The sequence below is a fragment of the Caretta caretta genome, chromosome 2 (genome assembly GCF_965140235.1).
Source record: "Caretta caretta isolate rCarCar2 chromosome 2, rCarCar1.hap1, whole genome shotgun sequence".
NCBI lineage: Eukaryota > Metazoa > Chordata > Testudines > Cheloniidae > Caretta > Caretta caretta.
This window is the reverse complement of record NC_134207.1, coordinates 199,916,018-199,943,870: the sequence shown is the minus strand read 5'-3', so window position 1 is coordinate 199,943,870 and position 27,853 is coordinate 199,916,018. Positions and strand designations below refer to the sequence as shown.

The window sequence follows — 27,853 nt, the reverse complement described above, 5'->3', positions numbered from 1 at the left end:
TTATATCTTTCTGCAAATATTACTCTTTGAGTTGACATTTCTCACTGCAGCAGTTATCATGAAATTTTTTTGGGGGGTCGGGGTGGGTAAATACTCACTTGGGCATTTTCTAGCGATCTGTGCATAAATAAAATAATCCTTTAAGACATTTCTGGTGCAATTCGAACATGGCTTCTTTAAAAACATGTAATTTGCTATGGAGTTAATCAGAAATGAAAATAAGTGCCTTTAACATGTTTAAAAGAATTTGCTTTTGAAATAGCAAAGTTATAATTATACATGCATGTATATTTATACCAAGGATTGGCAACCTTTGGCATGCGGCCCATCAGGGAAATCCGCTGGTGGGCCGGGACAGTTTGTTTACCTGCAGCGTCCGCAGGTTCGGCCAATGTTCGCAGCTCCCACTGGCCGCAGTTCACCGTTCCAGGCCAATGGGGGCTGCGGGAAGTGGCAGCCAGCATATCTCTCGGCCCATGCTGCTTCCTACAGCCCCCATTGGCCTGGAACGGTGAACCGCAGCCAGTGGGAGTTGCGATTGGCTGAACCTGCCTATGCTGCAGGTAAACAAACCATCCTGGCCTGCCAGCGGATTTCTCTGACTGGCCACATGCCAAAGGTTGCCAATCCATGATTTATACCATCCATGCATCATACAGAATTTGTCATCATTTATTTATGTGCTACCAAGCTGAAGGCAGCTATTTGAAGGTACCAGCGTGCATGTATTTAAAGCCACACTCAACTCTGAATCCTACCTGAAGTGTGTGAAACTACCCCTTTTCTTGAATTTCCCCTTTATTTGAATGTGTGATCATTATAATCAGTACTAAAAATGTATGTCTCTAAATGCATGCATCATATAGACTGCAAAATTTGAGATTCACAACTGATAATGGTAGTAAAGACGTATAGACCAACGCAATGCATGCCTGACCTGCCGCAAGATGGCAGGGCCCTGCAGGTCTAGCTTTTCAGCTGACCCCTTCCCACAGCCAGAAATTACAAAATTTCAGGCACTCTGTAGGACTACTTAGATTCCTGTGGCTATGCTCCAGGGTGAATTAAATTTATTATGAGTCTGCATTCTAATAAATGCACATTCACATTTATGTAAGAATTTATTTTTTATTTTATTTTCACTTGGCTCTCACATAAAAGCACTGCACTACAGTGCCATTTTCAGTTTCTTATTTTATACATTTACATACAAAGGAGTCCTGCTTTCTGAAAATCAAGCCCCATAAAGTGTGTGTCACCAAGCCAACTGCCTCCTGTCCTGAACATCCCCTTGTGGCCTGAGGTCAATCTCCAGACTGCCTGCCTCAGTTTCTCCCTTTCAGGACACTTACTTATTAAATACACTCAGGCTTTTTGTCCAATAAAGCCCCTTCTCCCAGGGTCTAATTTATTGACATAAGACAAAACAAAACTCAGTTCTGGGGCTTCTCTTCTTCCCCGGAGTCTGCTCTCTGCAGCATTTCCCTGCAATGGCAGGCCACTCTCAGCCATACCTGGCTGGAGATATTTCTTACTCCCCTGGAGTCTGTTTTCCCGGCCACTTAGCCTTCTTCAGCCCTCTGGCTCTGGCTTCCAGGACCAAACCTTCCCCGGTTAAGGGTCTCCTGCAAGAGCCTCCTGCTCGGGGCAGTTCTTCTGCACTCTCTGCCATACCTTTCTTTGACTGTTTCTCCCTAAGCATCCTCCTCTTTCTGCAGCTTCCTGCTGCTCTTGAAGTGGAATCACCTGATCCCTGCTCAGATGTGCCTCCTGAATAATTAGGGTTGACTGCCCTCATGCCTTCAGCCCTTAAAGGAGCAAGCCACCTAAATTGGGCATCCAAAGATTGAGGCACACAAAACCATTTTGGAAAATTTGGCATCTCTCTTTATCTTTATGTCTAGCTAGAGATTCAACTAGAGAGACAGACAGATATACACAGCACACACACACGACATTCACTTCAAAATAATCACACTACTACAATGTTAAAGTTGAGATTTCGAATGCACCAGAATAAAATAATTCAAAAATAATGACTTGCACAGTAACTGTGACTTGGTTATACTACACAGCATGTCAAATCCTGCAATCCTTTCTCAGGCAAATCTCCCACTGATTTCAGTAAGGACCAGAATGTTTGACCAATATCTACTAAGTAATCAACAGTAATAAAAAATGCAGCATACATACGAGGGGGCCATATATAAAAAAGTAAGTAGATATACATTCCGTATAATACAACATATAATTTGAGGCAATCTAACACATTCTGGGCAAGATTTTGCTCTCAGTCACATGGGTGTAAATGAATGGTAACTCCATGGACTTCAGAGAGCAGAATCTAGACCTTTATTTTAATTCATTAAGGATGACCTCCAATCTGGCTTTAGACCTTTCTCTAGCAATGCTGTAGCCAAAGATTTGAAAAGCTTTATATTCCAAGCATGCTCCTTTCTCCATTCTCAATCATGCAGGGGATTACAAGCTCTTTTAATAAGAAATGAAAAATTAAAATGGATTGGGATGAAAAACACTTGAAAGCGGCAGCTGCACCGACACTTTTAGTTTAAAATCAGTTTCTTTCACCCAGCCATTTTTGCTTTACACACACCTGTGGTGTTTACTCCTATTTATAAATGCTAAAGAGCCAGGTTATACCATTTAAACCCTTCCCTCCATCCAGGGCAGTTCAGTCACCCTCCCCCTGGAGAAGCACAATGAGACATTTTGCTTTGGGGAGTCATAATGTCCAGCGAAGGGCAACAAAAATGATTAGGGGCCTGGAACACATGACTTATGAGGAGAGGCTGAGGGAACTGGGATTGTTTAGTCTGCAGAAGAGAAGAATGAGGGGGGATTCGATAGCTGCTTTCAACTACCTGAGAGGTGGTTCCAGAGAGGATGGTTCTAGACTATTCTCAGTGGTAGAAGAGGACAGGACAAGGAGTAATGGTCTCAAGTTGCAGTGGGGAAGGTTTAGGTTGGATATTAGGAAAAAAATTTTCACTAGGAGGGTGGTGAAACACTGGAATGCGTTACCTAGGGAGGTGGTAGAATCTCCTTCCTTAGAAGTTTTTAAGGTCAGGCTTGACAAAGCCCTGGCTGGGATGATTTAATTGGGGATTGGTCCTGCTTTGAGCAGGGGGTTGGACTAGATGACCTCCTGAGGTCCCTTCCAACCCTGATATTCTATGATTCTATGAATGTCTCCAGGAGGTCCCAGTGCACAAGGCCAGAGTACTGGGTACTTTTGTGCCCATTGTGGATGCAGCTACCTACCCTCTGCTGCACACTGCATGGGGGGAGGGACAAAGCCATGACCTACCTGTCCTTGCCCCCTTTGGGCACTGGGCATTCCCAAGGGAGTAGAGATGGAATGCCCCCTGAGCACAGTGACCGGAATTCAGTCTGACCTGTTGTGACTTCCCCAAACCAGCTCAAAATTTGCATCGTGCATCGCACATGGGAGCTTTTAAAATAAAACATGCAAGTTTTGAAATGATAAAAAGCTATTGACAAATACAGCAGAACCCACAGCTTCTTTTTGAAAATGCGAATTTAAAAAAACAACTAGAAATGTGCTGTGAAAGTGAGAGATTCTCTGGGATTAAACATCATTTCTGTATATTGCATCTTTGTAGACATCCCACTCTTGGATTACTATTTTTTTACACCCAAAATTCTAATGCTAAGTGAACATTCCCATATTTTATATCTAAAAGGGGACAGGCTGGCCAAGGAGACTTGAAACGAAGTCCAGAGCCTTTCGCCTTGAGAACCTCGGCCTCAGTTCAGCCCAGGTCAGTAGTAATGAAAGTCATTTTTACAGGATGATTGCTCGATGGTCTGAGTTTATTTCAGTCCAGTCCTTAGAGGACATGTCCTCATCAGACAAACCACCATGATCCATAACACAGTTGGTGGCAATTGCCACCCTGTTGGCAGTTTTGGCAGAGGAGTCCAGGAAGTAATGGTCACAGAGAATGAACTATGGAGCAGGCCCCTCCAGCAGGGGAGTTGAGGCATATCAGCAGGGTGGTGTGGGGGAAATCTTGCTACCCAACTTATACCTGTTCTGGGGGTACAAGGAGAACTTCTGTCTCCAGGACCAATTCATTTCAGAACCTTTAAGAAGCACTCAATGCCCATAAAATATTATAATCATTTTATTTGACACTGTGTAGAGACTTCGTATGAAATATGGGTACCTGACATACTGCTGGGAGTTATGGATAAGTAATCATTCTCATTCTTCTTTTTCACCAATATCACCTGCCAAGAGGAGAAAAAAATATATATGTGATACATCCACAAATGCAAAATAGTTGGGCTAACATTAGTGTGTAAACAGGATAAGACATTTTTGGTACTGGATGCTACAGTCCACGTCTGCTGGCATTTCACATTGCACCGAAGCTCAGGTGACTTTCACTAATGCAGAGGGCAACAAATGTGAGCTACTGCCAGAATCCTGGCAGAGTTGTGGAAGACCAGGTCTCCAGATAGGTTCCTGGGTTAGTGTTTTTGTTGCGTGGCGTGTGGTTGCTGGAGGAACCTATCCTTGCAACAAAGCCTGTTGCCAACTCTGTCCACATATCTATTCAGGGGACACCATCATAGGGCCTAATCACGTCAGCCACACTATCAGAGGCTCGTTCACCTGCACATCTACCAATGTGATGTATGCCATCATGTGCCAGTAACGCCCCTCTGCCAAACTGGACAGTCTCTACATAAAAGAATAAATGGACACAAATCAGACGTCAAGAATAACAACATTCAAAAACCAGTCGGAGAACACTTCAATCTCTCTGGTCACTCAATTACAGACCTAAAAGTGGCCATATTACAACAAAAAAACTTCAAAAACAGACTCCAACGAGAGACTGCTGAATTGGAATTAATTTGCAAACTGGACACCATTAAATTAGGCTTGAATAAAGACTGGGAGTGGATGTGTCATTACACAAAGTAAAACTATTTCCCCATGTTTATTTCCCCCGCCCCCTACTGTTCCTCACACGTTCTTGTCAACTGCTGAAAATAGCCCACCTTGATTATCACTACAAAAGTTTTTTTTGTTTTTTTTCCCTCTCCTGCTGGTAATAGCTCACCTTACCTGATCACTCTCGTTACAGTGTGTATGGTAACACCCATTGTTTCATGTTCTCTGTGTATATAAAATCCCCCCACTGTATTTTCCACTGCATACACCCGATGCAGTGAGCTGTAGCTCACGAAAGCTTATGCTCAAATAAATTTGTTAGTCTCTAAGATGCCACAAGTCCTCCTTTTCTTTTTATAGAATAGGGGTGTCATCTTAGTGCAACCTGCTTATTTTAAACTATATACATCAGTTCTGGGACAGAGGTGCCACAAACAGCGCACAGGAATCTCAACCTAAACACCAACGCCCAGTTCCTAAGGAGCAACTCTGCCCCAGCCTTGACTCTAGTTACTGACATGATGACAGAGAACAAATTCTTCTGCCTCTTGCAACAGACCCTCCAATGAGAAATGACATCACAAAAATAAAAACAATGCAGCATTTCTTCCAAGACTGAACAGTGCTCACATACTAAGGAAAAGAACCACAGGACTATATGTAACAGCACCACCTGGTACCTTATCATTTATCTCCCTTGCTGTTTCTCCCACCACATCCATTTCTATCTACGTATTTCATTACATCTATCAGAGAATGTGTATGTTTCATCAGAAAGGAAAATGTGTGAATGTAAAGGTTTAAAAATGCAAAACAATTTAAAAAATTCTAAAAAATTAAAATTAAAATTAAAAAAATCTAAAAAAAATGCCTTTAGAACTTCATAATATCTTGCAGGGACCATGTAAGTTACTTGTGCTTTCCTCCCACTATTCAATGAAAGCTTTTTGGACATGTATTCTTATTTTCTTTAGATTTATTTGGGTTCTAGGGACACTTCCTCCCCTTCTTGAGAGACAGTGGGCCTGATCTCCAGCTAAGGTTCTGCCCATAAACTTTATAGTAAAGTTGTTAGCATTATTTCACAATAACCAATACATCCATTACTTAGCCCTGGTCTACACTGGGGGGTGGGGAGATCGATCTAAGCTATGCGACTTCAGCTATGTGAATAACGTAGCTGAAGTTGATGTACTTAGATCGACTTACTGTGATGTCTTCACCACGGTGAGCCGACTGCTGCCGCTCCCCCGTCGACTCTGCCTGCGCCTCTTGTGGCGCTGGAGTTCAGGAGTCGACAGGAGAGCACTCAGGGGTCGATTTATCGTGTCTAGACTAGAAGCGATAAATCGATCCCTGCTGGCTCGATTGCTGCCCACTAATCCGGCAGGTAGTGAAGACATATCCTGAGTTGTTGTGTGGCATCCTTCTTATAGACAAGTACTACAAAACATAAAATTTCCTTCAATGATTAAATCAAATAACTTAATTGTAAAAGAAATGCAAGCTTTAGATATTGTAAGCAAGAAGATGCTATATGGATAGTATAATTACTTTAACTGAAAATCCCTTTAAAAATTAAACCAGAGGATACATTGTTAAAAGAAATACGCTTGTTTCCTATATTCTTTACCACACCAGTTGCAGTATGGGAAAGTAAATGCTTGGGGTAAATGTGGGCTCCTAAACCACAAAAAGCCAGAGTAATCAATCAGGCTTTGAACATGGAACTCCATGGGGACTTGGAGGATCAGAATGCACCACCACCCAAACTGTGGCATAACTTCTCACTGTCTTTATTTCAACCTAGAACCTGGAACACCAGCTGTACACCATCTGCACCATCTATGTGGAAGGTTTGGGCCCTGGGTCTCTAGTAGCCCTCTGTGTTGGCCTACAGGGGCCTGGCATGGAACCCCCTCCGCAGGGTGTAGGGGGCACAAAGTCCCCACTGCATGTCTGCTCCACCTGTGATACCCTCATACATGGCTACCATGGGTGTAAGGCAGTGGTATAAATTCATGTGATGTCACGCCAGCAAATATTGAAAATCAGCCAATCATATTTTGAGGACCCATGTCAGAGTCCCCAGATAAAGTCAGTCTGATGTGTTTTTTAAGGTAAAACAAGAAAAATGTTTTTCCATTTATCAGGCCCGCCTGTCCACATTACCTCTTCTTGATTAATTATGTGGCTGGAACCCCTTACTATAATTTGGCTGGCATCACGTTATCCTCTAGCTCCCTCTAGTGCACCATTGATATCAACCATGAACAGGATGTCATACCCAGCTGTGAATTATGAAACGGACCCAGTCAGATCCACTAAAGCAGGGGTTCTCAAACTGGGGGTTGGGACCCCACAGGGGGTCACGAGGTTATTACATGGGGGGGTCGCGAGCTGTCAGCCTTCACCCCAAACCCTGATTTGCCTCCAGCATTTATAATGGTGTTAAATATATAAACAAGTGTTTTTAATTTATAAGGGAGTTTGCACTCAGAGCCTTGCTGTGTGAAAGGGGTCACCAGTACAATAGTTTGAGAAACACTGCACTAAAGTGACAGGGGAAGTGTGCTCCAGCAAGGAAGAAAGTACAACAGTACTAATGTGTTAAAGGAGTGACACCCCGGGGGTAGAAAGCTAGCAAGAAACAGTCAGTAGTGGGAGAAAAAGGAGACGGGAGCCAAAAAAGGATTAGCAGGGACTCATACAGAAGTGCATACGTAAGCAGGTGAAAGAAGCTCTCATTGGGAACCTGGGCAGGGTACACATCTGAATTTAGAGCCACACATGATACAAAATAAGAAACAGCTGCATTTAATCTTTTGAGTCTCCTTGAGCTTCACTCTCATGATTTATGACACTGGCACAAACCCCTAATGAAATGATAGCCCTATCATTCTCTCTTGACATGATTAGAAACCTACTAGTCCAAGGTCAGGATTTTTCAATGTGAGTTTAGCCCTCATAATGTAATGTATTTGTATATTGTCTTCATTTTAACTTGTTCTTAATTTGTTTTCGTCATTTAACCTGACATATTTGATAAACTTAACAATAAATTAATTGTTATTCCAAAGTCTGGAATTGCTACACCATGTTCCCAAAGTATTTAAAGGATCTCAACTTTTGTGGTAATTATAACAGCAAGTGAGAAAATAAAACCTGCTGGGTGAAGGTTTTATGGGACAAAAGGTTAAAATAATCAGCCTCTTTGCATGTTCTGATGTGTTTGTGTCTCCTCTTTTCTTCCCTACAGGCTGCCTGAAAGCAAATCGGGACTCTTCTTAGAAATAACAGTATGTCCTTTAATCTTTAGGTGCAAAACAGATATTCCGTTTCACTTTTGCCATATACAAACAAGTATAAACAGAGGCTACAAAGAAAACTTTATTCTCTTTCTATTGACATCTTGTGGAACTCTGAGGTATTTTATACTGTGCCAAACAACAAATTAAACAGGAGACTAGTAAACATAGATCAGGTCTGTTCCTACTCCTATTCAAATCAGGATCAGGCCCCTTCCAACATGCCAGTGGAACTAGTGAATCTCACCAATAAATCATTTGCCTGAATCTAACTGTGGTTAGGTGACTTACTGACAATCATATACAGTACTCTTAAAAACAAAATAATCAAGTTTTGGAAATAAAGCTTGTCCCTCCTGTAAATAATTAGTTACTAGTCTTAAAATTATTGTCTACAGGCCAATTTAAAGAAAAAAAAGAGAGAAAAGTAAAAGCTTTTTCAGCCAATTATGTTTTAAGGGCCAAAACTCCCCATTGGGAGTTTTGCTATTTTCCTCAATGAGACCAGTATTTGGCATGAAGGAGTCACTCGTGTAAAAATTCATGAGGAAATGAATGAAAGGAAAGATGGCCATTTGTGTAGGGCACTACACTGAGACTCAAGAGATCTGGCATTGCCACAGACCTCCTGTGTGATTTGGAGCGAGTCACTTAATCTTTCTGTGCCTCAGTTCCCTGTCTGTAAACCTGAGAGACTACTTTCTTCCTCTTCCTCTTGTGTGTGTAACTCACTGGGGCAGGGACTGCCTCCTGCTCTGAGTATATACAGCAACAAGCACATTTGGGCCCTGATTGGTTGAGGTTTCTAATTGCTGCTGTATTACAAATAATAAATGGAGTGGGTTTTTATTAGCTGTTTTATAGATGACAATGATTTTAATAGTGTTTCTTGATTCAATTCTGGAATTAATAATTAACGTTTCATTCTGCATTTTATTTGCAGTAAATAAAATAACTTCCTTTTAAGGAATGTGGCAAGTTGCAAGGAACAGTTCAGTCTGTGCTGTTTATCTGTTTTGTTGTCCCAAAAGTCAAATGTCTTTGTCCACAGATCCACAAGGGCATGCTTCGCCTCCAACTTTTAGACAATCTCTCTGGAAAATACCCCTTTTAGTGCTGGGTCTTAGGTCTCCACTTTTGATAAGGAGGAGCCCACTGGCCCTGCTATAACACTGACTTAAGCACCTCTGTTTCTCACCATGGCTCTTCCAGCCAGTCCAAAAGAACAGGAACTCCGGTTACAGATTTTACCCCTTTTGGAAGCTATGCAATCAGCAGATACTTGAAGGGACACAGTGCAGCCTTTTCAAACCAAGGCAACTTTTATTATGTCTACATTTAAACCTCAACAACGGCACCACCGCAGCTGCACTTCTGTAGCATTTCAGTGAAGACGCTCACTACAGCAATGAGGGGGGGTTCTCCCATTACTGAAGTTAATCCATCTCTGTGAGAGGTGATACTTGGTTGATGGAACAAACACTGGGGGTTAGGTCACTTAAATTATGTTGCACAGGGCTGTGGATTTTTCATACTCCTGAGCAATGTAGCTGGGTCAACCTAACTTTTTAGTGTAGACCTGGCCTGAGACAACTGGAATATAGTATTGAAGTGTCCTTAGGCTAGAATGGAAAGAGTTCTGATACCCAAGTGCTCATACCTCAGTCCTTTGTTCCCAGTCCCAGTTAAGCGGCTTCCACATTTACTTTCTCTTGGCTGCCAGTTATAAAAAGTTAATGTCCAGTCACTTGTCTTCCATTGTATCTCCAATGCAATCCTATCCATATGTAGACAATTCTTGGTAGTTCATTCATACCAACTCAGACTCACCTACTTGACTCTTTTACCTATTCTCGATCCCAAGAAAAAAATTAGTCCCTTCATAACCAGTGGGTAACAATACAAAACGAGAGGGGAAAACTGAGCTACGCATATTTTTTTGTTAAAATAATGCCCAAATGCCCCACATTCTTCACTGTTTTCTCTGGATCTAGTATTGTAAGCTGTTGGAAGGGTGGGTGGTGTCTAAATTAGCTACAGAACTTTCCTCCTTGGAGGCTGGTTAAGTGTGGAGGATCTTAGAGAAAATCTGGTCCCCAATCAAAATCAGTTACTGATCTAAAAAGGTTGTAAAAGGGTACATATAGCACCCAGGTGGGAGATTTATGGGGCAAATCCCTTCTCCACACCAGACTAGTAATGTATGGGATTCATACATTCTGAACATTGGTGCCTAACTTTCCCTTTCTGTACTCCACAAATGATACAACTTTTACATAAGAGAGCAAAGGTGGATGATGATTATGGTAATATCTTCTGGTCTGGGAAAGATAATCTGGTGGGTCACAGCTAAATACAAGGTAGAACAGATGGTATTTAGCTGTGACACTCTGATTACCTGTCCCAGACCTGAAGAGGAGCTCTGTGGAGCTCAAAAGCTTGTCTCTTTAACCAACAGAAATTGCTCTAATAAAAAATATTACCTCACCCACCTTCTCTTTCTCATATCCTGGGAGCAACACAAATGCAAACAACTTTTAGATTTCCACTCTTAATGTTAGCACCCAGGAAGCAGTCTCTAGCAGATGAACTTTTGTGCCGTCAGCTCTCTGTCTAGTGTTTTTGCAAGACGGCTAGCCAAGGTCTCACTCTTTCTTTACAATCCAATCTTTCCATTCATGAAGGATTTCCGTAGACTACAATCTTGAGATAAGCCCCATCCCAAAGCATTAGTTGCAGACATATGACAGTTAAGGTTGCAAAAGATTTCTCCTGTCCTTTCAATGGAGATATTCTGAACCTTTTCCCCAGCCTCCAGATTTGCAGCCACATGCTGTGTGTATGATTCAGTGTCAGGAAAGGAAGAGTCAGGGTTTTTCTTCACTTGATGTAGCGTACCTGGTGAAGATGCAATATGTCAACAGGAGAGCACGCTCCTGTCAACTTAATTACTCCACCTCAACAAGAGGCAGAAGCTATGTCTGTACAGTGAAGATGGCACTTTAGGGCTTTGTCTACACTGGCAATTGAAAGACAAAACTTTTGTCATTCAAAGATGTTAAAAAACACCTCCCCGAAAGACAAAAGTTTTGCTGACGATAAGTGCTGGTGTGAACAGCGCTTTGTCGGCAGGAGCACTTTCCTACCAACAAAGCTAGCGCTGTTTGTTGAGGGAGCTCTCCTGCTGACAAACAGCAGCTACACTGCGCGCCTTTTAGTGGCACAGCCAAGTTGCTAAAAGCTGCGTAGTGTAGACAAAGCCTAAGTCAATGTAACTTACTTTACTCAGGGGCGTGGCTTTTTCACACCCATGAGCAACGTAAATTGCATTGACTTAAGCGGTAGTGTAGACAAGCCCTCAGATTTGTCCAAACACAGAAGGAACACTAGAAATGGCTACATACTGTGCCTTGCCCCTTATCATATCTCCAGGACTCCTAGGGCTTGTCTACAGTACCTGCCGGATCAGAGGGCAGCGATCAACCGCTGAGTGCTCTCCCGTTGACTCCAATACTCCACCAGATCGAGGAGCGCAAGCGGAGTCGACGGGAGAGCGTCAGCTGTCGACATACCACAGTGAAGATGCCGCGGCAAGTAGATCTAAGTATGTCAACTTCAGCTACGCTATTCACGTAGCTGAAGTTGTGTATCTTAGATCGACCCAGTGCGGTAGTGTAGACAAGCCCCTAGTCTCCACTGGCCAGAGAAAGGCATATTTGGAATTCATTCCCAAATCTGGGTTTCCAATTTAGCAACACATCAGTCTGTTTGCCTGACAAGCCATGTGCCAGTTACTGTTCTTACCTTTTTTCATCATCACAAAAGGTGATTAACCAATTAACTTTAACCAGTCTGGTTAAACACACACCTCACCAAACTCCTCCTCTCTCATACAAACTCATTGGATTAAACAACAAACCTGTCAGGGATCGAATGGCTCAAAAGATTAGGAATGGGGTACTGAGGCATTTCACCTCTAAGCCACTGTTTCAGATCTAAGCAGTGGCTGATAGTCTTTAACATCTAATGGCTGTTTGGTGAGATATGCCAAATGATTTTGCAGTTTGAGTTCAGGCCCCTGTGGACAAATGTTCGCATCACAAAAGAAAGTCTTACTGGCAAATGTCAGCAGAGATGCCAAGGACTGAAGTGGCTTCCATTAATGTACTGCCAACTATTTCTTGTGTATGTTGAATCAAAAGTGACCTTGACTCAACATATGACTTTATAACATGACAGACAACAGAAATGACCATGCATTTCCCCATGGCTAAGCTGAATGTCGACCACACGGGAGCTAATAAAATGAGGTGCCGAGTCTTGAGAGGTTCTATGTATATTTAAATACCACTGATTGGAGGTCACTCAGCGGCACTTCCTAGTCTCAAGGGGTGTGCAGCAAATTAGATTATTGTGCCCTTTAAGAAAAATTGGGGGACTTGTCCATTCATTTTCAGCTAGAAGAAAAGGCAGTTCTGACTCGGCCGCTCAGTTGCTACGTGACCAGAGGAAAGTTATGTATCCTCTCTGTTCCTCAGTTAGCCCATCTGATAAATGGGCATAATAATATATACCTCCGTCAGAGCGGTGTTATGATGCTTAAATAAGTAGCACAGGCCTGGATTATCTCCAGATCTGATTCTTCCCATGTCAATAGGTGGGCTAGCAGTCTCCACAACACCACCCCTCCCTCTTCTATATCCCCCAGAGGGTGTTCTGTGAGTCTGGAGTCCGCAACAGGGGAGAAGGTGCAGGAAAGAAATGGGTGGGTTAAGGATGGTGCAGCGCAGCGCTCCACTTCTGTCCTAGGTTAGGATGGCTTCTCCTGAGTCTGGCTGCCCAGTGGCTCTGCTCACTCCCATCACCCATGCCGCACTCAAAATGGTGTGGGCTAAATTTGAGAGACAAGTGGTGTTGCGACTGGGCACACTGGGTCCCAGCGCCACTCAGGTTTGGCCCAGCTGCCTGTCCATCATGAACCAACATTGCCAAGTTGCAATGCCAGCCACAGAAATTTTGCCTGGCTGCCCCCGCAATCCTCCCATCATGATGGAAGAGCAGCCAGGCCAAATCTGAGTGGCATGTGACATCTAAGTGCCCAGTCGCAGTGCCATTCAAATTTGGCACATCCAATATCACCGACCATATTTAAATCAAGATTGGATGTTGTTCTGAAAAATCTACTCTAGGAATTACTTTGGGGAAGTTCTATGGCCTGTGTTACACAGGAGGTCAGACTTCTGGCTTCCTTCTGGCATTGGAATCTCTACATCTTTTCTGTGTTGGAGAGGATGATCTGGTCTATTTCTACAGTTTTCATAAGAACATAAGACATAAGAACGGCCATACTGGGTCAGACCAATGGTCCATCTAGCCCAGTATCTTCTGACAATGCATGGGTGAATCACGATATTGTGGAATCTGACCTTTGATTTTTGAAGGCTTGCAGCTGGCAATACTGTTTCTATCTCAGTCATTTCCAGAAGATCTGACTGTGATCACATAAACACAGGATTATGTCTTGAATGCAGGGTCAGTCAGAAGGGAAAACTGAGCTATGAGGTAGAATGTCCTTATTTAAAACATAAATATCCTAAGCAGCAGGGAACACACAAAGGTAGTAGCTGCTGATTTTGTTGTTTAAATATTTTTAGATTCATACAGTCAGAATGGGCCATGATGAGCCTCTAGTCTGACCTGCAAAACAAAGGCAATAGCATTTTACACAGTGATTCCTGGATAGAGCCCAATGTTCTCCCTTTCAACTTTGTTCTAATGTAAAAGTCCCTTCCAAAATGCAGTTCTTATGGTTCTGTAATTGGGAACTAGGGAAGTGAGGGGGAAAATGCCAGTTAATTTTGATCAGGTGTTCCAGGCGATGAGCCCTTACATTTTGTTTTGGCACAAGATGTGGCAATTTTATTTTTCTTGGGGGCTATCTTGGCTTTGTGGTGAAGGATTTACTTGATGTATCATCTGAACATTTTGTTCTGTAAACTTTCTCCACAAAAGCTACTTTCATTTTAGCCTCCACTTTCTCTGAGAAAGTCTGAACTGGAGACGCCAACTGCTATTTATGACAAACAGTCAGTATTGCATGGGTAGCGCTTATTAGTAATCGAATATGCTTGAAATATATTTTTAATAGTAAACCAAAGTCAACATTTTTGGGGCTATGTTATGTGCGAGATTCTTTTTCACTGGCTGCTTTAGTGGAATATTCTTAGGCCACAGTTTATATTAGATGATACCTACAAAATAAGTAAGCAGCATTCTCTTTCTTCAAAAACTGGACAACTTCGTGCCCTATGAGAAATGACATCAGTTCAATACCTGGCAAAGGTAAATACTATCACAAAAGCCACTATCACAATTACATTTTGAGGGGCCGTCTCTGCAGGGAGCTCAACCACTACTTCTCCAGTGAGATCATTTTGAGCGCCAGTTTCCTCACAAAATAATACTGTGTAGTCAATGATAATTGTATAAGTATGATTGATATACCTTTCACATAAACCTTTTCATTCTCTTATCCTTCAGCATCTGATAATATTAGTGAAGAGACACTGTGCCCTACAATTAGGACATCTGCCAGTAGTACTGTCTATTCCTAGTCTTTCCTTTTTCACAGTGGCAGTATTCTGAAGTGACAGTCTTCTTTCCAGAGGGGTACTTTATTACCATTGAGCTTCAACTTTCCCTTATTTTATCTTGTCACTAATCTACCCTGTGAGGTGATGAGCACTCACAACTCAACATGAATGGTTTATCCTCTGCATCTCTCTGGTTCAAACCTTAAAATAGTTACTGTTCAGCTCTGTACTGAAAAGTACAGAAAGGCCCTGAGTTTCAGCAGGTCTTTTACAAGTATGAAGTAAAAGTAAAAAGCAAAAGTCTGAAAATTGTTACATGCAGATACTACTTTTAATAGGCTATTATTGTAACCTTAGCCCCAGCCTCCTCATGTGGATTTTTGAAAGCATTTGGATTTCAATTAGCACAATTGTAGAATGAACAGTGTTAGTTCAGATGGATAGAAATAATTTTTAAGAAGTACAGTGCCAATGAGGCTGCTATTCTTCTACATGGCTTTCTGTGCATGATGATGTCTGTGTGATACATGAATATTTCTAGAGATAGGTTAGATAGTCTGCAACCTCCGGAAAGGTGGCATAATTCAATAAGGTTAGGGTTCCATTCATGTTTATCAGAACCTGCTGTATGCAATTATTTTGGTGTGTTTATTTGAATAAGACCTGTCACCTGCTGGAAAATATCATAATTAATCTGTCAGGCAGCAGGGGAATGCGGAAAGAGAGCTAAAATATGTTTTCCATTCCCCAAAGGTTCTAATACACCAGTATCATCCCTTTGGCTTAACTGAGCAAAGAAAGAGCTGTAGGTTGTCTTTAAGCAGGATGGATAATAAGCCGAAAATGTAACAAGTCAGTACTAGCTATAAATTAAAGTCATGCTTGCCTTGCTTAATACGTGCTGCACAGATAAAGATACCACACTTACAGAATATATGATCTGATCATCATTTGGTATCACAGTTATGGATTTGATAACATTAGAGATATAGCTCTAAAGGCTGTATATGTGATGCTTAAACACCCCAGTAGGTTAGAAGACATATCCCTTTAGGGTTGTGGAGCACTACGTGACATATCACCAGGCTCAAAAAGCTCCATCATTATCACCTCTGAAAATGTGAGCAACAAAGAGCAGGATTTCATCAGTCATGCCACCTCCCTACAAAATTGTTCCTGGAAGTCCATAAAAACCCTCCTTACAATCCACGAAGAGTGTATGTGTGCCTTCACGTAGGCATACAGTAGGTGGTTAGAAGATGATCAGCAGTACTGGAGCTGGAAGCCTCACTTTACAGATAACTTTATTGTGCCAGGCAATTCATTTTTGAAAATTGGATTTTGTGCCTCTTTCTCATTGTTTACAAAGCATAAAGATTGGAAAGGGCCTTTTTGTTTTGTATGTTGTTTTACATATTTTTTTCTGCTTGTTTTTAGACTCAGAAATATCAGGAATGTCAAATCTTGTCATCCCTGGGTCTGCTTCTCAGAGATGTCTGTTGTGAGCCCAAAAGAGCAGGGGGGCTGAAACACTGACAAAGATGACCTTGCTTCCAATGCTCTTTGGCAAATGAAAACGTTTGGTAATGATTCCAAACTTTGAAAAAATATTGATAAAAATGTCTCAGAAGTGGTCACAGAAAATGGGTCCATTTTAAACCCTGAAAGATGGAAACCAATTTATACATTTCTGTATTTCCCATTAAACGGTTTCTTCATTTTTCAGACAGCTCTGCCAAAAATCCTTTCCCCTCATAATAGCTCAGTCTCTTGAATCTTGTGATGTTGTAATGTCACTAGTTCACCAGTCACTACAGAGTGAAAGTAGATAAAACCTGAACTTATAACATATCCAAAAAAATAAATAAAATAAAATAGTCACAACCCCCTCCACATCTTCTTATGAAAAAAATCAATCAAACAAACAAACAAAAACTTGCATGCTTTCTTTGTATATCTCATAGATCTAAAAAAGGACATGAACCCTATATTTTACCTGTACAGGTCCCCTTTAACAGAAAGCATTTTAACCAAAGCTAGGTGCACTCACAAAAGTTCTAGCTGATTTGCAGTTGTGTATTAAAGATATTTATAAATTTAGTGATTTAGGCCTTGATTCAGAAAGGTACTTAAGCACATCGATAAGTATCTTGCTTAATAAGCATCCTAGTGGGGGGCTACTGGAGATGTAAAAACATAAATAAAATAAAAGAGTTTAAATGGAAGTGGTTATTCTCGTATATGTTTTAAATGTAAATGTATTTGTTTTAAGAGCACTGGAGATACCACATGGCTTTGACATAATTTTTTTCTTATTTTTGTTTTCTGTTCTACCAATTCATGACACATTAGCTCTCATTTAAATTTCAATAAGGGAGAGTTTATCTTCCATGTTAATTTTCATCACTGCTCATTGTGCAGTCTGTAAGTGATGAACAGTTCCCTGAAATTACTTGCAGGTCATCTTGTATTACCCAGTCACTCTGTACAAATGACTAATTACAGATAACCATAAAGATAGTAATTTTCAGACAGTTTTATCGAATGTGGTAAATTTTCCATCATAATGACTGGATATTAAAAATTACATTTTCTAAACCTCCGGCAGGAGGTGTCTGAATGAAAATTGTCAAAGGAAGACAAATTTTGTCCATGTGCCTTGTGTGTGTGCTGTGCCCATAAGTTTAGTGAAGCAGAAATAAATATGATTTGAACTGCAAATGTCACTTTATTGAATGGAGATGAGAATTACCTTAAAAACTTATATTGGCATTTGTTTTGAACTATTTCAGAGGTATTTCAGCAGGATTAATACAGCTTCAGGCTAGCTGCTTTCCTTAACCAAAGCTTTATAGATACAGAAGTTTGCTTTAAAAAGTAAATCTAACTACTGAAAAGTCATTTTCCATAACAAGGGTCTCAGAAATCTTTTATGGTGGCCAGCTAATTAGAGCTGCATAGAAAGCATTGGATGAACAAATGGAGGAGATTCAGTTATAGGCAGAAAATCAGACCCATGGTTTTGCACCAACTGAAATTTGGGGAGGTTCAAGACCTGAATCTGCATCTGAATTTTCCACATGGTCCCCATCTTTATAACTGGACAAACTAAAACCTTAGATCCAGACGCCCACATACTTTGGAGTGTTCAACACCTGAGATTTGTGGGATGAGTGCATCTCTAATTATGGGGGGAAAATTTCTGAGGTACTGTTTAATGTAAATAAAATTTAGATTGCAGGACCAGGACAATAATTAAGGTAGCAGAACCAGTTGCCTCTTCTCTTCTGAATGTTTACAGGCAGCAGAACTTAGTAAAGAGGGATGTAGGAAGGGTGAAAATCAGTCCAGCCCATTTCTGGGGACAAATTGGTTGCAGAAATTCTGTAGCATATCAGCGTACTGCTGTATAAAGAGAGAGAGTGAGAATGCATATTGGCCATGAGCTTACCATGTAATATGGCACCAAAGAAGGGTAATGAAATTTTGGGATGCATAAGCAGAGGCATCATGTAATGCAGCAAGGAGGTAATAATCTCTCTCTGTTTGGCTGTGGTGAATCCACAACTAGAATACTGCCTTCAGTTGTTGACATCTCAGTAGAAGAAAGATAGTCATGAATAGAGGAGAGCTGAGAAATGAAAAATGATTATGGGGTTGGACAGACTGATTTCTGAGGAGAGAATAAGAGAGTTAACCCTGGCTTGACTAAGTGACAGCAAAGCACTTGATAACCATATAGCCATAAAGAACGAGAGCTGATGGCCGAATGCTCTTGCTATGGAGATTCCAATCAAATCGCTGCTTAGCGTTACTGGCGGGTATGTAACTACGTTAAAAGGGTAGGTATTTTTAAAAATGAAAATTCCCTCCTGTTTTTAACTGATATTTTGTAACAGAGCAAGCCCATACGACCATTTCGGAAACTTAATCCAAAGCTTATTTTTCAACAGAACAACCCAATGAGTCCAATAATAATTAAATTTCTTCTTAAGTTTCACAAACATACTGAAACTCACTTCCCAAAAACATCATGACATATGCCTCACTTGTTCATTAGAATGAGGTTACTAGTATTACTCACTGATGATTTCATTACCTCTCCCAAGGAAACAACACAGATAGGGAACTTTTTAACCTGTTCCCTTCCTTCCTCTCCCTATTGAATTATTTATTCTGTAATTAACCAGTTAGGCATCCATCATGTTATTTTAAAGTGAATCACTATAATTGCTAGAAGTAGGGTTTGTTTGATTCTCAGTACTGGTGTTATGGGCTCATGCAATGGGGCATTTTGGAACCACAGAGAGCTACAGGTGGCTTTCTGCAAACTGCTGATGTTTTTTGTGGTAAGCTGCTTTTCTTTAAGTGATTTGATTTTTAATTTTTTAGGCATATTTATAAGGTGCACAAGTTTACTACCCAAATACATTTTTTAAATTTTTCATTCCTTGTGTCTTGGTCACATGTGACACTACTTTATTCATCTCTGTCATTTTTTCAAAGTAAGATTTTAAAAAATAAAGTAATGAAGTTACCCCCACAAGAGCATCTAGGTTGCTGTATAATAAAAACTCTGTAAAACACAAAACCCCCTTTATAATAAAGCTCACGCTACTTGAAAGTCAAATAAGGAAAACAAGTGGCAAGGATCTGACACATGGGAAAAAGGAAAGGGAAAAAGTTATACGTATGGGGCCAATATCGATCACAATAAAAATTTTAAACAACATAAAAACTCAGGTATGATATAAAAGATTTTGCTCTCCATAAGCATGTCCAGCTTACTTTGTCCATCAACTTGATTTAAAGAATCAGTATGAATGCAAGGTTAAAAAGAATTAGGTCTGATCTACACTAGAAAATTAAGTTCGCTTAACTATGGCGTTCAAGGGCATGAAAAATCCACACTCCGATCAGCATAGTTAAGCCAAATGAACCCCCAGCACAAACAGAATTCTTCCATCGACCTAGCTACCGCCTCTCAGGGGTGATTGCCTATGCAAATGGGATTACCTACAGCAGTGCAGTTCTGCTGCTGTAGCATTTCAAGTGTAGAAAACCCCGCAGACATTCCAATTATGAGTAATGACTCGGACTTTAGACATTCAAACCTGATTTTCAGAAAGGCTTACCATCCACAGCTCCCACTGGCATGAGTGCTGAGCACCTCTGAAAATCAGCCCATCGGCCTAATTATCAAAATGACAAGAGTGCAATGTTTGGCATCTAGATTGCATTAAATGAAATGAAATATCATTACTGAGTGCTAAAACCATGGGGATCTAGGGTATATACCTATGAAGTAAGCACATCCCTCCTATTCTACCATGTTGATCTTAATCAGCATGCAAGGGGAGCCTGCACAAAAGAAGAGGCTTCTGATACTGTGACATGCTCTCTCCTTTTCCACCAAGAAGCATGCCAGTGGTGTTCCAGCTCCTGATTCAATCCCCCACTGAAATCAATGACAAAATGCCCCTTGGCCTTGGGTCAGACCCTAGATTCCCTCACCTACCTGTGGAGGAGCACAGCTCAGGTTTATACCTGCTTTTTTAACTTGGGTTGTTTCCTCTCTGTGCTTTGGAGCTGCCTTTTATTAGACAGTCAAAGCATGGTAATTTTTTATCTGCAGCGTGGATCTCTGTTGCATATTCTGCTCTTGTTGATCTCAATGGAAGTTCCATGCAGACACTGACTGCAAATTATCAATTAAGGTTTCTGAAGTCCTTTGAGGATTGTAATCTTCAGCACTGAGGAACAACTCTGAGGTTTTGTTGCTCAGACATTCCTCAAAGAGAGGCTTGGAATGTAACAGACCAAAGAACCACACACTTGATATTAATTATTAAAAAGACTGATGATCAAATCAAAATAATAATTTGTTCAGATATCAAATATGAGAAAAGAATGGTAACACTGTAATACAAATACAATGTCAAATCCAAGTCAGGCTAAACTTCTTTAATTAGAGAGTTTTACAGACTCTCATTGTCTAATCCCTTGTCCACACTAAAATTTACTTTGGTATAACTTATCTTGCTCAGGGATGTGAATAATCCACACCCCTGAGCAATGTAAGTTTTAGTAACATAAGTGCTGGTGTAGACAGCGCTATGTTGGCAAGAGAGCTTCTCCTGCCGACATAGCTACTGTGGGAGGTGGAGTAATTAAGCCAATGGGAGAGCTCCTGTTGGCTTAGAGCGTCTTCACCAGAAACGCTACAGCAGTCCAGCTACAGTGCTTCTAGTGTAGATGTAGCCTAAGTCGATCAATGAAACTGAACTTTTTTCTGTCTTTTCATCATTTTACCCTAATGGAAGGCATTATGTAAGTCCTAAGTATTATTATTATGACTGTTATATGCACTGGACAGCTCTAGTGTGAACTGGAAAAGAAAATCTTCCCCTTAGTACTGAATCAAGTCAGGAAACTGGTAATGGTGCCTGGGACATCAGAAAACATGTTCTGTCATGAGTCCTCATCTGTGCTCCAGGGATAGCTATGTATCAGAGAAACTAATCTGTATGGCCATAAGCATGAAGGCCAACAAACCTGGGTTGTTGGGTCTCCCATATAGACTAGAATCAGAGGTCTCATTAATGTTACTACAGTCTAAGTCTCAAGTTTTAGACATTGTCCTTCCTATTTCTTTAAAAAAATAAGTAAATGAAACCATGGATGTTTGCTGAATGCATTAAATAAATGTATTTCCGAAGACAGTCTCTTCATCAAATTACATTAGGAAAACATCACATTAAAACCCTGCTGCCGTATATATATAACCCAGCAGAAAATTTATGCATTCAGTGCACTTCTGTTGTCAATGAAAACTGTGTTAATTACTATGAAAACATGTGGCTCCTGGATTTAGAGTTTGGTGCTCATTGCTGCATTTTGATGCTGCCAGACTTCTACTACCACAGTCATACCAATTTCTTCCTGACTGGCACAAATCCATGCTTCATCTAGCAGGATACCTGAGGAACGTATTATACCATCTTTCTATCTTTTCTTTTTCTGTAGTACCACTCACTACAGTATCTGATCACTGCATACACTTTACTAGTGCCTTCACAAAAGGACAGAACTCCTGGGTGCAGAGAGGAGGAGCAGATACTGCAGAATGATGCAAAGGAGAAAGGGAGACAAAGTGGGGCCAAGCAAAAAAGGGGGGAGAAAGGGACAGGAGAGAAACTGTGAAACAGGGCTAGAGCAGAAAGAAAACACCAAGAGGGAGGAAGGACAATCTTGTCATTAAGTTACTGGAATAAGATTCTGGAGATCTAGGTTCAATTCTTTGCTCTGCTACAAATTTCCTACATGATCTTGGGCAAGTCAGAGGGGGCTTGATCTAATGCTCTTCCTCCCTTGCCCTCATTAGTGCAGCCCCACCATACTCCCCTTCCTGGCCTCCTTTTCCATTCCGGAAAGAGAATCCACGAACCTCCTCCGCATTCCTCTGGCTCCCTTAAAAGTATTGTATTAGGGTGTGTCCCCAAGTGGGAATTAATTACTATTATTTTTATTATGGCAGCATCTAAGAACACCATTCAAGGATCACGGCTCCATTATGCTAAGCTTTGTACACACATGTATTAAAGATGATGGCCCACAATCGAGACAGCTTACAAACTAGGTCTCAGACAGGGCACAACAGGTGGATGAGACAGATGAGAGGAGGTGGAGTTGAGAAGATGAATTAACAATAAAAAAGAGTAGCATAAAAGCCGAAATCTCAGCTCATTACTTGCTTAAAAAATGCCTCACAAAGATGATTTGTAGCCATCACCGCAGAGGGATGCGTGAAGGAGGTATTAAAAAGGGACTATGAATTTAAGAATTTTGATGAGGAGCCCTGGCAGAAAGCATAGAGGTGCCTGTGGAAGAAGCAGATAAACAGGCAATTGAGGCTGGCTGCAATATTTGGCAGGCCTTGACAGCTCACTAAATTGATAGGTCTGTAAGACAGGGTGAGGTTAGATGATGTAAGATTTTAAAAGCAAAGACAAAGTTCATGTGTTTGGTGTGGTGGAGGAAAGGAGCCAGTGAAGGGATGCCAAGATGTGACTGGAGTGACTAGCCAGGCAGCTTACGTTTTAAGTGCATTTGAGGGAAACGGCGTGGCTGGTGTCAAGGCCAGAGAGGAGGAGATTACAGTCATAGTGCAAAAATGATGAGGGCATAAATGAGATCTGGGGCAGCCTGGACAAGTTGAAAAGGCCAAATATTTGGAATGTTACATAAGTAGAAGCAGCAAGATTTGGGCACCGCGTGTATATCTGGGCAGAGAGAAGGGCCATGTTGAAGAGGATGGACCTGAGTGACTGGGAGGATGGACCTTAGTGGTAGGTGAAGGAGAAAATGAGAAGAGCTTGAGGGAAAAGCCCCATGCTACCCACTGCCTTACCTGGGTTGCTGGTTACTTCCCTGTGGCTCCCCTGCTCTCCCCACTTTGCCAGCAGTGTGTGTGTTTCTCCCCCTCTCAGCTTCAACAGTAGCTGTAATCTGCTCCTCCCCCATGCAATGCTTTATGACCTAAGGGACTACTGACTAGAGCAATGAGGGAGGTGTTCCTGGCAGGGAAAAGTGAGGTTGAGTTGGGACTAGTTCCTCTCTAGAGTCCTGACTAGTGTGACCAGGTGTCTGGTTTTGGACTGGAACACATGCAGCCGAACATCTGACAACAGTCGTCAGAGAGAGAAACGCATTCTCTGCATTGCCCGGAACACTTACACAGAGGAGCTTGAAAGTCAGGAATGAGACTTGGAATTTGACCTAGTGTTCTACAGAGCAGCCATTGCAGTGAGAAATGAACCAGAGGGACGTGATTTCAGCAATCGGTGTTGCATTTTGGACTCTCAGTTTTAAAGTTCATACCTATGAAAACTGAATTGGATTAATCAAGCCTTGAAGTCACAAAGGTGTAGATTAACAAGGCCAAGTCATCAACATACAGGATGGGTGCAGTCTAGCTTCTCTCAGCTGGGGAAAAAGTCTTGTGACCATCCTCCAAACAGTGAGGGCCCAAGGGCGTTTTGACGGTATGGGGAAGATTCACTCCCTAGATAGAAGGTGACGTGGTATAAGTTGCTACTTTTTCCAAGTGTTTCTTTCTTCCAGATGACATCACCTCCATCTACCCAACTTTCAGCTTCAGCCAGTTGTTCTTCATGCAGGTGCTAATTTTGGCCAGGCATTCAGAAAATTGTGACAGAGATGGTGCTATTTGCATCAGTGGTAAAGGACATGCAGACCTGGGTACAATCTGCATACTGCTGACATTAGAGACTAAGGCCTCTCACAATTTCCCCCAACAACTTCATGTAGATGTTACAAAGGACCCTGGAGATAACTGAGGAGAGACTCCTCCATAGGGGATAACTCTGGAAGTGAAGGTACAATCCATCATCTTAATCTGGGAGCATCTCAAAAGAAAGGATCAGAACCATTTCAGTCCTTTCCAGCTGACACCTGCAACATCTTGGAAATGGGACATAGCATACCATGGTCAGGAATATAAAATGCCACAAACAGATCCCAAGTATAGGATGCACATCCTCCTTTTCAATGGACAGGAGGAGGTCACCTATTCCTGCTACTTTAGAACTAGCCAGTTTAATAAGAGTTAATATAGGGACCTAGTTTGTATTCTCCCCTATCCATACCCAGTTCTATAAAATGAAGAGAAACAAAAATGAGACACAGGAAAAATAAATTTTAGAGGATGACCAGTGGTGACCCACTAAGTAGAAAACTGGACTGGGACCCAGGAAACCAGTTCTGCCTTTTACTTCTCATATTTGTTTGGGAAGTCACTTATCTTTACTGCATCTCAGTTTCCCCACCTGTAAAGTGAAGATAATAATGCTCATCCCTACTTTCCTAAAACAATTGATGTACATCTATAAATAAAGTGCTAAGTACTATTATAATTAATAAACATACTTAGGAGTTGTTCTTGACTCAAAACATAACTTTATATCACGTCTGGGCTGTTTGGTCTATTTTCATTATTTGAGGAATTAGTTTCTCATAATTTGGCATAGATATTTTAAATTGATTTACTACATTTGGGCTTATTTCTTGCACTTAGATTTTACTGCATTGACTTTAATTCCATTTTACAGTTTATTAGTATTATGGGAGTTAGGTCTCTTTATGACACAGGAACAGAGTAGCATGACAATTCAGCAAACATCACTTTTATGGACTAACCAAATGCAACAAACTATTTTTTGTTGCCTCCCAGAACCACAACAAGCAGCCAATTTGATATTTAATAAGGAAAATCACAAATGGAGATATTACTTCATGGCAAGATACTGATGTAAAGATTGCAAAAGCCAATGGTGGAATTTTCCTGGAAAAGCCACTTTATGGAGGTTTCTGAACTGTTCCCGTGTGTGAGTCTGAAACAAACATGTTTACTATATAAACCAGATAAGCAGAACCATAAAAAGCAAGAAATAATACATAGAACTGAAGGTATTGACAAGATCACAGAATATATTTTTAAAATATATTAACCCCTTCATCTGTGGTAGATATGTGTAACCTCCTGTGCAAAAGGAATTTTGTGATCTTGGGACTTAACTTCTTCATAGCTCCATTATGGGGAGAAACGTTGTTTGGTGGGACAAGCAGGGAACTGTGAGTCAGGACTCATTGGTTCTATTTCTCATTCTGTCATTTACTAGTTATTTTGGTCATAATTCTGTAATCCTTTTGGCTCCATAAGATGGCCATAATACTCACTGATCTCTGAGGGGCGTGGTGATGCAAAATTAGTTAGTTTTTGTGAAGCAGTTTTGAGATCCAGACAGAAAAAGCTCTACAAAAGGGCTTCGTATTAGCATTTTCTTTGAGCTTTGTCCACAAACAATGTACTTTTTAGTAACTTTGGTTTTTAGATATCTTTACCGTTCTCTTCACAGTGGAGAGTTCAGTTACTGCATGTATCAGAAAAAAATATCAGTGCATGCACAACATCTATAGCTATATATTCCAGGATACATGTTGTGCAACTGCTCGAGTTTACGCTCAGTAAAGTGTAGGTAAGTATAATCCAAAAGGCCGGGTCAAGAAAATCCTGACTAGAAAAGCAGGAAGCCCTAGCTCCTAGATTCATGTGAATATGTAAGAATCTCAGCTTTCATTTATAAAATCAAAAGTTTCTAGCCCTCATGGTGGTGGAGAAAAGCACACACTCCGAAAGGTAAAAAAAACAAAAAACAAAACCCAAAATTAATTATTTTAAAGAATATCGTTATTTTGAAACCAGTCTCATGATTTTTGTGGCTTCACTCATGATTTCTGAATGCCTGATGTTTAGAGTCTGGGAGCATTAATTGTGTTTTGGGTCCTACAGAAATCTCTTCTCCCATAACATATGTGATATTGTGATATCATTGCAATCAACCTACCTGCTGGAATTCACAACTGTACTGCCATTTATATTTCTTGTTATTTTACCAAAGTTACATGAAGGAACAATGCAAATTAATGAACTTTTCCCATATTCAGTGATATTAGTCCATGCTGAGGAAAGAGTAAGAGTCTGATCCTGCAAAGACTTAAGAACCTACTTTACTTTAAAGCTCCTGAGTAGTCACAGTTAATTAAGTATAACCTTAATGGATCTAGTCATGTACTTACAATTAAGCATTACGTTTAAGCATTTCCAGGCCTAAGGCCTAAGATACACTGTGAATTTTGCAACCAGGAAACCTGAGTTTAGAGTGGTTTTATCTGGGCAAAATTATCATTGCAAATGAGCTTATTTTCATTTTTTTCCAGGCGAAATAAAGATTATTACTGATTATTATTATTGTGAATCATAAAATGTGTGGCTGAGTAACTCAGTGAACAAAACATTCTAGTTTAGAAATATAAGCTAAAGTGAGGTTTAATTTTCTTGTGCACAGTAGCAATCACAAACTGGGCATCAAATTCAATATATATCTTGGCCAGAATTTCTCAGTATGGGCTTGCCCATGCTACTGCACTGGTTGATGCTAATAAATCCTGACCCACAAAAGCAAGGCCTTTGAGTTGATCTATTTAGCTTTTATTTAGTTTATATTTCTCTGTATTGATTCTATTCGCCATTCAAAATGTTACTGTATGTCACATTGGGAAGGCAGGGTTGGGCTGGATAATTGTGGTGGTCTCTTCTGGCCTTGGAATCTGTTCCTCTCCTGTTCATCTCCTTATTTCACAAAACACAGGGAGAGCAGAATTGCCTGCATTGCCCCCAACATGCTCATAACTCCCGCAACTCTGCCATAAGACAATGTCGATAATAAAATTTCATGCTTCAGGGCTTCAGCTGATCACCTGCAGGAGTCAGGAAGGAATTGTGTTCCCCAATGCACAACTGGACAGCTGGGATTTCCCCCTGCCCCCCACTTTTCTCCAAAGTATCAGAGATTGGCCACAGCTGGAGATGGGACACCAGACAGGCTGGACCAATTCTCTGAGGCCATATAGAAAATCCTCTTTTTTACATGCCTGTCTGGTGGCTCTTGCTCACATGCTCAGGGTCAAGCTGATTGTCACATCTGGGGTCGGGAAGGAATTTTGCTCCAGTCAGATTGGCAGGGCCCTTGGAGGTTTTTCACCTTCCTCTGCAGCATGGGGTGTGGATCACCTGCTAGGACCCTCCCAGTGCATCTTACCTAATCAGTGGCCTGTCATTTCAGGAGCTCAACCTAGATGATCTAATGATGCCTTCTGTCCCTATTTTAGGGGTATGTCTATGTGCCAAAAATAACCCCAGAGGCAGTAAGTCTCAGAGCCCAGGTCTACAGACTTAGGCTCATGCTACAGCACTAGAAATAGCTATGTAGATGTTCTGGCTCAGGCTGGAGCTCAGGCTCTGAAACCCACTTACTTCCCTGGGCTTCATAGTCCAAGCCTGAATGTCTACACATCTGTTTTTACCACCTGTAGACCTGGGCTGAGAGACTTGCTGTGTGTGTTTGTTTGTTTGTCATGTAGAC

The 27,853-nt window shown here is 41.1% G+C and overlaps 1 protein-coding gene across 7 annotated transcripts in view; it reads right to left on the bottom strand.

The window, feature by feature from the left end:
- THRB (thyroid hormone receptor beta) overlaps positions 1–27,853 on the bottom strand; it is a 316,316-nt gene that overhangs the window by 76,578 nt on the left and 211,885 nt on the right. For all 7 annotated transcript variants that reach the window (XM_048838575.2, XM_075125745.1, XM_048838580.2 and 4 more), the window contains one exon: positions 4,212–4,275. In XM_048838575.2, coding sequence (XP_048694532.1) covers positions 4,212–4,275 — 64 coding nt within the window. The remainder of the gene's footprint in view (positions 1–4,211; positions 4,276–27,853) is intronic.